Source organism: Anopheles arabiensis, chromosome 2 (genome assembly GCF_016920715.1).
Source record: "Anopheles arabiensis isolate DONGOLA chromosome 2, AaraD3, whole genome shotgun sequence".
NCBI lineage: Eukaryota > Metazoa > Arthropoda > Insecta > Diptera > Culicidae > Anopheles > Anopheles arabiensis.
In genome coordinates, this window is record NC_053517.1 from 88,442,350 (window position 1) to 88,455,816 (window position 13,467).

At 50.6% G+C, this 13,467-nt stretch overlaps 2 protein-coding genes across 2 annotated transcripts; both read left to right on the forward strand.

Annotated features, from left to right (window-relative positions):
- Window positions 1–635: 635 nt before the first annotated feature.
- LOC120895778 (cilia- and flagella-associated protein 44) lies at window positions 636–7,682 on the forward strand. Its single transcript, XM_040299395.1, has 9 exons — window positions 636–800; window positions 890–1,052; window positions 1,132–1,441; window positions 1,515–3,006; window positions 3,085–3,723; window positions 3,793–3,900; window positions 4,218–4,401; window positions 4,463–6,163; window positions 6,226–7,682. The coding sequence occupies exons 1-9, from the start codon at window positions 685–687 to the stop codon at window positions 7,249–7,251; spliced, it is 5,739 nt and encodes a 1,912-aa protein (XP_040155329.1). The 5' UTR covers window positions 636–684; the 3' UTR covers window positions 7,252–7,682.
- Window positions 7,683–12,171: 4,489 nt separating this feature from the next.
- On the forward strand, window positions 12,172–13,464 carry LOC120893241 (DNA repair protein RAD51-like). Its single transcript, XM_040295013.1, has one exon. It carries the CDS (start codon window positions 12,428–12,430, stop codon window positions 13,358–13,360), a length of 933 nt encoding a protein of 310 aa, XP_040150947.1. The 5' UTR covers window positions 12,172–12,427; the 3' UTR covers window positions 13,361–13,464.
- Window positions 13,465–13,467: the final 3 nt, after the last annotated feature.

The window sequence follows — 13,467 nt, forward strand, 5'->3', positions numbered from 1 at the left end:
TAACGCTTTGTCCTAGCAGTAAATGTTGCAATAAAATGTTTTCTATAACATTTATTGTTCAACAGCTCACTAAATTGATCAAATAGCGTGACCAGTTCTCAAGCTAGAAGCCAAAACTTTGACACTATTTGATAGGTAATCTGTCTGAGCATCGATTAACCCACTACACCATGTTTCGAAATCAAACAATTGAAATTATTCTAACATGAACCTATGGAACAAAAGTGTCACATTTGAGGTCCTAGTTTAGTTTAAATAAGCAATAAGGAGTACTGTCCTTCTCAGACTACATGTAAATAAAGAAAAAGACTGTTTTGGTCAATATGATTTTCCTTAAACTCATATTAATTTAAAGCAAAACAAATGAATGATAATATGTCTGTAAATTATAACAAAAAAATCCCCCAGAGACGTGTAATCTCTAGTCACAAATCAGACAAATATGTTAGAGAGATGTCACGATATACGCTAAAAACTGTGTTCATGTTGAGTGATCAATGTAGTGAACCACCTTCAATTTTTACAATGCTGCACAAGGAGCAGCAGTCTGCCAACATGTTTTTTTTTCCGGTTGCTATAGATTGCCATGGTTACCGGCTGCGTGCAGCTTAAACAGTTGGCATCGATACGTTGCCTATTCCCGCACAAACACATGCACCAGTAGAAGCCAAACCTTCAAAAGCGATGGAACGGAGCTCAAACGAACGGCCGGCTACCGGGCGCTACGATGGGAAATCGCTCATATCGAAACCGATCCGTAACTCGTCCTGTACCATCCCGAACGAGCTGCTGGAGTTTGAGTGAGTAACATCCTTGCCAGAAAGGTGGAACGGTAACATCCTTCCCCGCAATCCATTCCATTCAAACTGTCTCCCCATTCCTTCCCCAGCTACTCGTACGGATACGACTGCAAGCGGTTCTTTAATTTGTGCAAAATCGCCGAAAGCGTCCTGGTGTTTGCGTCGGGCAATTTGATACACTTCTTCGACGTGACGACGCACACCGTCACGACACGCCGCAGCTCGACCGGGGGCGGTATCGGTTGCATTACGGTAGCTAGGGCGCAGTCCTGCGAGTGTTTGTTTACCTGAGTTGCTAACAATGTTACCCCAATGTTTCGCTCCTATCCAGACCAACCCGAGTGAAGAGTATTGCCATCTGACCGTGGGTGAGAATGGCGTCGACCCGCCCATCATCATCTACCAGTATCCTGAGATGACGGTCGTTAATCTGCTGACGGGCGGTACGACGAGCGGCTACTCGCGCATCGACTACACCGTGGATGGTAAGCTGCTGATTTCGCAGGGCATCGAGCCCGACTACATGCTGACGGTGTGGAACTGGCGCGAGGCGGAAATCATTCTCCGCTGCAAGTCGTTCTCGAACGATGTGCTGAACGTGATGTTCTCGCCGAGCGTCCCGGGGCACATTACAACGTGCGGTAAGTTGGTTGCTATGGTAACCGTCATCCATTCCACACTATCACGGACGTTCGATACCTTTTTCCAACGCAGGCCTTGGTCATATCAAATTCTGGAAAATGTCCAGCACCTTCACCGGATTGAAGCTTCAGGGCGAGCTGGGACGCTTTGGCAAGACGGAGATATCGGACATTGTGGGGATTTTGCCGCTGCCCGATGAGAAAGTCCTGTCCGGCTGCCAGTGGGGCAATGTGCTCGTGTGGGAGGCCGGGCTGATTAAGCTGGAAGTTTGCCGCAAGGGCCGCAAACCCTGCCACGATGGGCCGATCACGCAGATCTTGATGCGCGAGGGCGAAGTGATGACGGCGGGCCTGGACGGTCGGATAAGGATCTGGTTCTGGGAGACGGTCGAGCTGGCCGATCCACCGGACGACGATCGATTTGTGGAGATCGAACCAATAATGGAGTTCCGCATCGGAGCGGAGCTGATGTGTTTGGTGCGCCGGCAGGGTGACTTCCAGTGGTACGCACAGGATGGCAGCGGTGGGATTTGGTTGTGCGATTTAACCCCAGCGCATCACACGGAACCACCGCAGCAGCTGTTCAAGTGTCACGCGGGAGAAATTGTGGCCGTGCAGGCAAGCCCAGTGTCTAGCCACGTGGCCACACTCGGAGTGGACGGTATGCTGTGCGTGTACGATTACGCCAAGCGGGAGCTACTGCTGAGCCATCGATTCCAGTGTGCCGGGCAGTCGATGATCTGGCTGCCGCCAACACTCGACCCGACCGGAGCCATTCTTGTGCTAGGCTTTGCGGACGGGTTTCTACGAGCGGTTGCCGTTAACCTGCACCAGGGACACCTTTCCTATCCAGAAAACCGAGTCAATCTCATACAACTGCTCAAGCCACACTCGAAAGCCATCACGGCGCTGGGTTTAAACGCCCGGGAAACAATCCTCGTGTCCGGCTCGGAAGATCAAACCATCTTCGTGCATCGCTGTGTCCGAACGAGTCCTCACGCGACGCTGGAACCCATCGGGCTGGTCTACACCCCGTCCGCCGTCAGCACCATTAGCTGGAAGCCGGACACAACCGCCACCGCACTGGTCGGCTGCCGGCACGGTCAGCTGCTCGAGATGGAGCTGCCCGAAGCGCCCGTCGACTACACGACCATCTCCTACCATCTGCGGCACGTCGAGATCCGGCAGCTCACCTTCCAGTCGGTAAAGTCGGAGATCAAGCGCAATCTGCGCGTGGCCGAGATCGAGAAGCGCAAGCAGGAGAAGCGCGCCCGTAAGCTGCAAACGCTTGAGCGGATGCGCATCGAAAACCCGAAGGCGGAGATCAACGAGGAAGCGTTTTTGGCCGACTCGGACGAGGAGGAAGAGCTTGAACCGCTCTACATCCCGAAGGTGCCCAATCCAGTGCTGTGGGCCCGGTACACCGACGAGGACACGCTGTGGCTGTCGATGGGCGGGTACGATGCAGGGTACGTGTACGAGTACGGGTTCGACGATGAGGACCCACTGTCCTGCACGCCCATACCGGAGCTGGAGGATGTCGAGCTGACGTGCTATCTGCGAGAGTAAGGCCTTCCTTTCGCACAATAATTCCCCCCTGTTCAATAGGCATCTCTAATTTTGGAGCGTTTCATTCCCCCCAGCACAAACTACACCATCTTTGGTACGGGCGACGGTGCGATACGGGTGAATCGAACCAAGCGTGACTTTCGCGACCTCAGCGACTACTGGACGTTGCCGATGCACGATAATCGGACGGGCAAAGTGACGGCACTCGCCTTCAGCCACGACTATGCGTACATCTTCAGCGTTGGGGCGGACGGTAACCTGTTCGCGTACCGCTGGTTCGGTGAGGGTGAACCGTTCCAAGCCATCCCTCCGAAACCGCTCGAAAAGGGTGTGAAGCGCGTGTTCGACATCGACGAGCGTGACTATCCGTCGCTGGAGGAGCAGAAGGCGCGCCAGGAACGGGACCGGCTGGCGAAGATTGTTTCCGACCGTAAGGAGGCGGTGCTGCGCACCGTCGCCAGCCATCGGAAGCGTTTCGAGGCTTTGCTGGAGCGTAACCGGGCCCTGCCGGAAGCGTTCCGCATACCGGTGACGGACTTTGTGCTGGACGAGCGCATCATGGACGATCTGCGGGAGCAGCTGGCGGCCGAGCTCGGGCTGGTCCATCGCCGGATGGCGTTCGATGTGGAGAAGGTGCGCATTGCGGCCGGCAAGCTGCAGCAGTTCTTCCTGGAGCCGCTGGAAAGCTACCCGATCGAGGTGTTGGCAGTAAGGTAATGGGTTGTGACCAGACAAGATCTTTACAATCGAAAATTAATGTGGATCCATGTCTGTTTAAGCAGAAGTGGACAGTCGGTGAAGAGTTTCCGTATCGAAAAGCTGGACGATGACTACTTTCAAACCGTGGAGCAGGTCGAGAAGTTGGTCGCAGAAGAGGCAGAACGTAGACGGTAAGTTTTGCTGGATTCAATTGTTTCTTACGGCATTAATCAAATGTAATCTTTTTATTGCAAATATTAAGCCGCTTCATTGAGTTGTGTAAAACTCCGGAGGATAGGTTTGTCTTTTTATATGAAACAAAAGTTGTTTTTCACTGTTTGCCTATGCACCGAGCACATTTTCCAAGTTTTTGGAGACCGGATTTAGCATTTTTGGGATACTGATGTTACTTATCGAGGCACTGATGTAATACACCATGCATAATAGACCCTTAGATCTTGTCAGATATTTCAAAATAATAATAATTTCCCCTTTGCTGCTGTTCAAGAGCTCCCGAGACAACTTCCGCCAAGCGCAAGGATCGCCGAAAGGACTCACAAATGCAGCGCAAAGAATCGTTCCTCGAAGGGCTGTCGCAGTCGACGATCGACTTTAAGCTCGAAAGCAAAATGAGGCGCCTGCTGGCGAAGTACCGCGATCGCAAGAACCAAGAAACGATACGCCAGCAAGAGGTGAGTTGTAGACTGCATTTAACCCAAACAGCTCGACCAACAATCTTATCACACTTTTCAGTGGGAAGAACATAAAGCCTCCAAGCCGGACCCGAACGCGAACGATCCCGCCGACGATTTGGCGATCAAGGAGGCGGCCGGCTCGATCGGTGACTACAATCTCAAGAGCGATCCCGACTACGAGCCGGCCGAGGAGCAGGTGGAAACGACCACCGGCAAGTACCACGAGCTGTTGCGCATACGGCAGGAGATGTTCACGTTGCGCCGAGACTATAACCGGCGGGTGTTTGCGTTGCGCGAGAAGAAGGTCGAGCTGATGCGGTACATAGCGAAGCAGCGGGCAAAGTTGGCAGCAATCCACGAGGAGCTGCCGGCGGAAAAGCGCAAACAATTCCCCCACGACGTTACGCTAAACTTGAAGGTTGAGTACGCCGACGATCAGTACAAGTTCGAAGAGGATCGTCAAAATCTGGCCGCTCTGGAGCAGCTGGAAAGGAAGGCGCACCGAAATAGCCACGACATGATACTGAAGGAAGTGCTCGGGCTGACGTTGCCCCCGGAGCAGCAGGCTACACTCACCCTAAGCAAGCACGAGCGGGAGTTGCGAGAGCTGCGCCTAATGGGAAAGCTCTTCAAGCAGGACAAAATCATCGCCAAAGCGTCGGCACGCATCGAACGCTTCGACCGTGAGCTGGACCAGCTGGCCCAGGAGCGGCTGCAGGTGGACACCGATGCGAAGCTGCTGGAAAACTTTCAGCTCACGCTCTACCAGGAGCTGTGGATACTGAAGGACTTTAGCAAGATCGAAACGGCCGTCCTGGACAGCGTGGAGCAGGTAACGATCGAGCGGAACGGACTACTGCAGGCCGTGCAGGACGCGCGGGTCGCGATCGAGCAGGTCGAGCTGGAGATGGAGCAGATACAGCGCGAGCAGCGCTCGAACCTGCAGCGCTTCAACTCGAGCTGCCTCGACAACGACTACACCAAGGTGATGAAGCGCATCTACAAGAAGAAGTTTAAGCCGTGCAAAATCAACGACAACGAGTCGGACTCGTCGTCCGAGTACTCGTCGGAAGACATTGAGGGGCTGGAGAACGCGAACGAGGGCGAAGTGAGCAAGGTGTTTCTCGATCTTAGCCACTGTCCGGCCGGCTGTAACCCGGAGCTGTACAACCTTGCCATCCAGCTGCGCAACGAGAAGCTGGAGCTGCAGCGGCGCCACTACGGGGAGGAACGCTCCCTGAAGGAGATGCACCGGCAGCTGGAAAACCTTAAGCCCAAGCTGGCGGATGCGGAAACGCGCCTTAGCGAGAGGAAAAACGAACTGCTGGAGTTGCGGCGCGAGAAGCAGCGAAGACTCAACGATATCGACACGCTGATCATAGTGAAGATGGATCAGATGCAGTACTTCCGCACCGAGACGGAGTTTCAGGACGTGGAGAACAGTTTGCTGTTCAATCGGGAAGCGCTGTTGAAGCTGTACGCGCGCGTCGATCAGCTGGCGGCGGAAACGCTCGAAACCAAGCGCAAGCACCGGGTGAACGTGGTGCATCTCGCGCGCATGAAGACGGACATCAAGTTCATGCGGCAGCAGCTGGTATCGCTCAAGGAGGAGATCAACGAGACGATGATGAAGAAGTTTGGCCGCGTGATCGATCTGGACGAGCTGGAGGAGACAATACTGCGCCAGTACACGTTCGAGATGCGCGCCAACCTGGACGACGTGCGCAAGAGCTACGAGGAGCGTGCCCGGGAGCTGAAGGTAAGTCCGTTTTCAGCATTTCAATTTCTGCTCAGTGTCTGAAGACGCTCTATCCCCGGCAGAAACTGTACGCCAAAAAGCAGGAGGAGCTAAAGAAGGTCATCCAGGAAGGCACCGAGAAGCTGCACATCCTGACCGTCCTTCAAGAGGAGTACAACAACCTGGAGAAAGCACTCGCCCACCAGAAGCTGATCCTAGAGCGTCGCAAGCAGCCACCGCCGACCTACTCGGAAGATCTCAGCAAGCTGCGCGAAATCGCCAAAATCCAGAAGGAACAGATCAACACCCTGCAGCGCGAGATCCGCACGCTCAGCATGAAGTGCAAGCCCCTCTCGGCCGAAAGCCCGGACGTGGAGGTTCAGATACCACCGCCAGCGGTCTGCGGCAAACCGGTCCCGGTCGCCGACGAATCCGTCTACAATGCGGTGATGGACTCGGCCCCGCCCAGCACCCGGGCCAGCTCGCCCGACAACTTCCTGTACAACGAAATCTCCAGCCTGATCGACGACTTCCTGGTGGAGCAGCTCGGTTCGCGCGTCCTGCAGTCCGACATCAAGCGCGTCGTCAACCATCTGGCCCACTATCTGTCCAACATCATACACAACTTTGCGCCCGAGCACGCGAGCGATCTGCTGCCGCACATTATCGAAAACTTCAAGTCGTTCATACCGGAGGAGCTGCTCATCACCATACCGCCCCAGGCGATTGCCGAGCTGATCGAGAGCATCTTCCGCACGTTCAAGGAGGGGTATGACATCGACACGAAGGAGATACTGGGCGAAATCGTCGGCAACAGTCTCGAGATGATCTTTCCCGCCTCGCAGAACTACTCGCACAACATCCTGGTGGACATTATGAAGCAGGTGCTGGCGACGCTGCACATCGCGGACGTGAACCATCCGGAGACGATCGCGTTCATCGCGAACGGCATCCGGCACAAGCCCGGCATCGATCCGGACGGCGTCAGCGTGGAGCTGATGTGCGACGAGATCGTCCAGTACGCGCAGGAGAACACGGTGGACGAGATCGGGACCGATCTGATCCGGGGCGTTCTCGAGGGCATTCTGCAGTGCGTCCGGGAGCAGTAGGATGGGGGACGCTGGGTCCCAAAAACTGCTCCTTCCCCCTCTAGGGTGAAGCATCTCGAACCGATTGTGTTTGCCTTGGAGATTGATGTGTGCAACGTGTGGTGTGGAGTACGATAATCGAAAGGTGTGCGGTGCGTGCTTTGAGTCCGCGCCTCCGACAGTGTGTGCCGGTCTGCCGCGTGTGGTGTGGGCCCTTAGCGACAGCAGTACCAGCCCACACGGGTGGCCGATGGGTCCCATGCGAAACGATTGTCATGCGTCCGTGGCGTGCGCCCGCAACAATGACGACAGCGTGGTGGTGGTGCTGCTGCTGCTGCCGCTGCTGTTATCTATCTTTCCCACCCGACAATGGGGGCAGGCCAGCTGCACACGGGAGATGCGTACGCCGTTATCGTGTGGTGGTGGAAGTAAACAACCTTTTGCTAAATCCATTGCCAAACTCCCCCTTTTTTATACAAGCCTACATCTCTCCTCTCATTTTGAGCCAAGAAAAAAATGGGCAATACAAGAAGAGAGATTGGGCATCGATGTTCGAGGGAAGCAAAGAAGTCTTGTAATGCTTGCACCATACGTCCTACACACTCTGAGATTGGTTGGCCTCTATCGGGTGGTTAAATCTTTTCATTGCTACACTTATCAGATCACCACCATGAATTGTCCAGAAAGTCATCCACCATGCTCTCGCGATTAACAGCCCTTATCGCACCGCAAGCTTCCCCCAAAAATAGCCTCACATCGACAGAGAATGATGTTAGTCATCGGAAGTTTTTTCGAGGTAGGGTTATTTCTCTCCTGTCCCTCGCATTGCTTCTTGACGTGTGGGAATTTTCTATGCTTGATTGTGGCGATAAGATGCCGATTGCGGGGTAAGGAAAGAGTGTGTAGGTACGATTAACGTGGAGAAAACGTGATTTTAAGCCCTGTTTTTGAGCGGGGAAATTTCAACTTTATGTGTTTTCCGCACATGCAAGATAAGATTCGGACAGAAAAAAGAGGAAATGTGATGCAATCAACTGAAATGTGTTGCTAATTCATTTGTCTAATCATTTGTTTACGAGTTGTATGTTTTACTAATCTTAACAATCATGCAAACACACACTGCTTATCGGTACGTTTAAGTAGTCTACGGGTGAGACCGTAACGGTTACGGATTAACTGCGCCTAACAGTATGCAATCGTGTGTAGAGTGAGCAGCATCGTGCAGCTTTATAACGTGTTTGCTTACTTTTTCATACAAAATTAGGTTAAAAATGGGTGTCAAAAAGTACTACTGCCTTTCTCAGTACAAGATGATACGTTTTAAAGCACAGAATAAAAATACAAAATAACCTCGGCTCATAAACAAACGTGCATTTAAATGGCAAAAACATGCTCAAGGACACGCCGCTCAGGCAACCTCGCCACTCCCACCGTGATTTGTTTGCGCAAATTTATCACCTATTCAAATGGGGACCTCTTCACCTCTAGCTGCAAAAAACAAGACATCATCAACAACAACAGAATAGTACACACACACAAAAACAACCAGCCTGACTGGCAGTTTTTTGCACAGATAAAGGCAGCCGACACGCACCGGGCACATGATTTCCGGGGCGCACAGGCCTAAAGTGTGCGCTAGGACACACACGCACACGGACCACGTACCCAACGGTTTTGTGCACATTATCAGCAGGTGGTGTGGGCTGTGTGCGGTCCCATCATTAAAAGTGGGTTTTGCGCGCCCATCCTTATCACGTTTGCTCGGTTTGCTTTCCCGATGTTTGCGTCCGTCGGTGCGATGGTGTGCCCGCAAAATCCCCCATATGTCCCACCCCAATCCCTATAGCGCGACATGCGATCCTTGTTTGCGTCGGTTTGGCAGTGTTGTGTGCGCTTTGTCTAAAAAAAGAAGAAACGAATTTCCTGCCACCAATAATCTATCCTCTGATACGGCGGCGGGACCCCGGTGCCGATGGTACACGTTATTACCATTTTCTTCTTCAATTTGATGAGTTTGTTTCCCGTCCAGTTCATTGTTTGCGTCGGGCAAGTTGTTTGTTCGTACCGATCCCGACCCACGAAACAATCTGTGCGCGTCGGTGCCGTGCGCGCACACACTTTCCAATCGTGCGCTGATAACGGCGGGCGGACGAGTGCGCTCAGTCTCAGCCTTGTGTTAGTGACTCTGCCCACTCACTAATTAACATTTCCAAACAACGTGACAGTCTGGTTTCTTCTTGTTGCTGCCCCTTTTGTTTGATTTTGATTTGGCCTGTTCCGATTATTGGGTTTGATTATTACATTCTTTTTTGCTTTGTTTTGCAGTTGCCTTGGTGTGATAATTATTATTCACATTTCGTATCAATAAGTCCGGCTGCTTTATCAAAACAGCAGCCCACTTTCCTTTCTTTTTTCTTATTATTTGCACAGAAGCTTGTTAGAAGCGAAAAAACAACATTGTTGGTTAGAAGACATTTCAAACACACAGTTAAAGAATGTAACGCAATCACAGCACTTTCACACTCACCATTTAGATCTGCTAAGGGTAAATCACTACGTTCACAGCACAATATAGACAGCTCAAGGTAACAATGTAAAACAATTAAAAGCAATTCAAACTACAAACTTCAAACGGTCTATCGCTGGTTGCACTGCAGCTGCACGCTCGAACTGTGCACGTGCTGGACCCGAACGCCACGAGGTGACTCGCGTGAATCACGACAATCGTTGCTGGCGGTGCGACCACGATCGAGACTCGACCACACCGCTGCTAGCGATCGGCCCCGGCAATGAGGCAACGTGTTGGCCCCCCGGATAGAGACCGCAACGGGCGCGCCACGGTACCCGGTGTACCCCGTGTGTCGGTTGAAAATAGAAGACCCCGCCGAGGGAATGGAAAATAAAATTAAAAAAAAAGTGTCAGCTGGAAGCGCTGGCGTTATTTTATAATAAACTTTGATTTTCTTCCTTTTTTGTGTTTTGTTTCGGTGAATATGTCTGTAATTTTCGTCGTTCTTTAATTTCCCGGTGTTGGTGCGCGTTGTGGTTCGGTCCTCTACCTGAGCTGATCCGTCGGCATGCGCCTCTCTCGCATGGGTTCGCCGGTAGTTTTGCTTTGCAGGAGATCAGCAGGATTTATAATTATCGAACGGCATCGACGATCGAGATGGATAGAGAGATTCTGTTTTCTTTAGGTTGTGCTATTCTTGAATCTTTGCTGGTAATAATTGTCATCGCATGTGACATATCTGTGGTGTGATGGACAATTTTTGTTTCGAATTAATTGTATGATTTAAATAACTAAATGAAAAGTGTTTGTATAACATCATCAATCGTCTATCAACAGATTTTGCATTGAAGATGAAGAACATTTTTTAAACAATTATCAGCTGTGTCACCGTTTCAGTAAATATTAATCTAAAACATCATCGAATCTAATTCCAAGATAGTTACTACTTTCTATTAGGGATGGTTCAGATAGGAATCGATCAATTCCTGTCTATTTTGGGTTCGAGGGACCTTCTGTCCGGTAAGGTTAGGTCGTATACAACGCTTTAAACAACAGGACACATTTTAATATTAACTTAGTCACGTTAATAGATGCTACCTAAGATTGTCTTTAGTTGTTATCTCACTTTGCCGTTGGACAGGATATGAATTATCTTAAGACCGTAGTACAAAGTACAGTGGAGCGCCGTTTATCCGAGCTCATCGGGACTCGACTTCACCCGGATGCTCGAATATCACGAATAATGAATCAGACTTATATATTTTATCACAAATTCCTGACTTTTTTTTAATGTATATTATGTATAGGTAAAACCAAGTCAGTTTTTAGTAACTTCATGTTTTTCTAATGAGAATATTTGAAATGAGCAATGAATTATTGCGTTTTTTGTTATGACAATGTGCTCTCATAACGTTTTTTTTTTTTCAATATAGTTGATTAAGCACGCAATGTCACCTTTGTATTGAACTGTCATGTCTCATCAGCACGGATAAACGGACAGCCGGATAAACGGCGCTCCACTGAATAGTTATACAGGCTCGTTTTCGGCAGATGATTTTTTCTTATGCTTTTACTTGGAGTACGACTTAACAACATGCCCGTTATGGGTTCAAGCCCCGAATGGGGACCGTGCCTTCATACGCGTTGGACTGACTTTTGACTATCCTGCTATGGTAACAGTAAGTCACTGAAAGCCAAGACCCATCTTGTCCAAGACAACGGTTGTTATGACTGTGACAAAGAAGAGAAGATAGATCTATGCGGTCAATACAGCCTTTCGATACTTATTTAGAATACCACGTAGCCGGATAGTCACTGTCCTTGCTACTGCGGTCGATATGAGGCTTGAACCCTATACGCTCGTGTTTTTAAGTCAGCTGGGGCGGACCCATGGTACAGTCGTCAGCTCCACACGACTACACGATTGGACCTGGTGGAGCTTTGCTGCCTAGTTCTAATCATACGAACAGATTTATCAGATCGTTATGATCTACTGCACTGTATTATTAGAGCTGACATTTACCCTGTTCTAAAGGATTTATTTTTATAAATAATCTCTACTTACTTTTCATTATCGCTGTGCCATGTTTCCGCTCTAGCTTTCCAGTGACCTCGAGAATCATTCGCGAGCAACCACGGTAAGAAGCATGACAACGAACCAAGGCCATCTTGATCGCTAATCACTGTACAAGACCGAACAGCTGTATTATCTCTCCTGTAGAGCGTGATGACCCCTGTCGACTCTATTTTGTATCGAAACTGTAGTATTGCACATTCTTCGGCTGTTTGCTCTTTTTTACAAGAACACACCGTGAAGTCTTCCAATTAAAACTTCAGTATCTGTTGGAAAACTCATGTCCAGCAATCGGCGTCATGATAGCACCAAGCCATAAAGACACCAAAACACTCACTCAATCGCATCATCTCAGAAGTTTTACACACTGTTTAACTACGTCATCAAACGTTAACAATTATACTCTTTAAAGACGGTAGAAGTAAATGCTTTGACCAATTAAACAATCTTACACCGCAATTCGTCTCTAAATTCGGTTGTTTTTACAATTCCTCTTAGCTTTGCTTTCGCGAAATGTCAAACTTTTGCCGCCAATGTTGTTTGTAAACAAATGTTTTGACAGGCACGAAATAAAAGTCGTGTAATTCTCATTATTTCCACCCAAAGCCTGTGCAATGTGCGATACAATCGAGTCCGCCTTCGTTGCCATCAGCCGGCTAGCTTCCGGCACGGAGGCCACACACAACGTCGATCCCGTGCTCTTCCCGGACGGTGGTCTGCGGCCCGGCGAACTGATCGAAATCAGTGGCGACTCGAACAGTGGCAAATCGTTGCTCTGCCTCGAGCTGATCGCTCGCATCATCCTGCCCACGAGCTGCGGCGGCCTAGAGCTCGGTGCGGTCCTGATTGACTGTGAGAACAGCTACAGCAAAACCGTCCTGCTAAGCATCCTGGAAAAGCACATCTTGAACCACGCGGAACCAGCACTCGCCAGCACGCTGACCGATCCGCACCAGCTGGAAACCATTCAACTCGCCGCCCTGAGCCGGCTCCATCTGATCACGTGCTACTCGTTGGAGCAGTTTGAATTTTCCCTGCTCGCCCTGCCGGCCCTGTTCGTGAAGCAGCCCGAGCTGACGTTCGTGCTGATCGATTCGATTGCCACCTTCTACTGGACCAAGTGTACGGCGAAAAACCTCATCCGGCAGGATACGTACCAGAAAGCGCACTGCAAAACGCTAAGCCGGCTGGCGGGCAAGTGGAAAAAGATCGTCCTGTTCACCAAACCGTCCCACTTTGGTGGGCGACAAGCATCGGGGCGTGATTTCGAAGCGAACAGCGCAGCGGGAGCACTGTCGCTGGACGGATCTACACAGGCATCGTCGTTTGCGGGCCATCTTACGCCCTCGATCAGCACGGCGTCGTCCGCAGTCAGTTTGATTGACCATCGGATCGAACTGACCGAAATAGACAACCCAAGTCCGGGTGGGTCGGAGCAAGGCAGTGCCGACCAGCGGTTCAGTGCGTTCATTACGATGGCGGACAAGCAGCAGTACGTGCGCTTCTATCTGATCGACAAGTACGGGATCAACTGGATTGAGGCCTAATGTGCTCGCTCTGCATGATGGGTAAAATGTTACATTCCTCGAATTGTTGTCGGGTTCCGGTTCTTTCTCCTTCAAACTAAATTGTTGTAAATAAATTGAAAATTAAC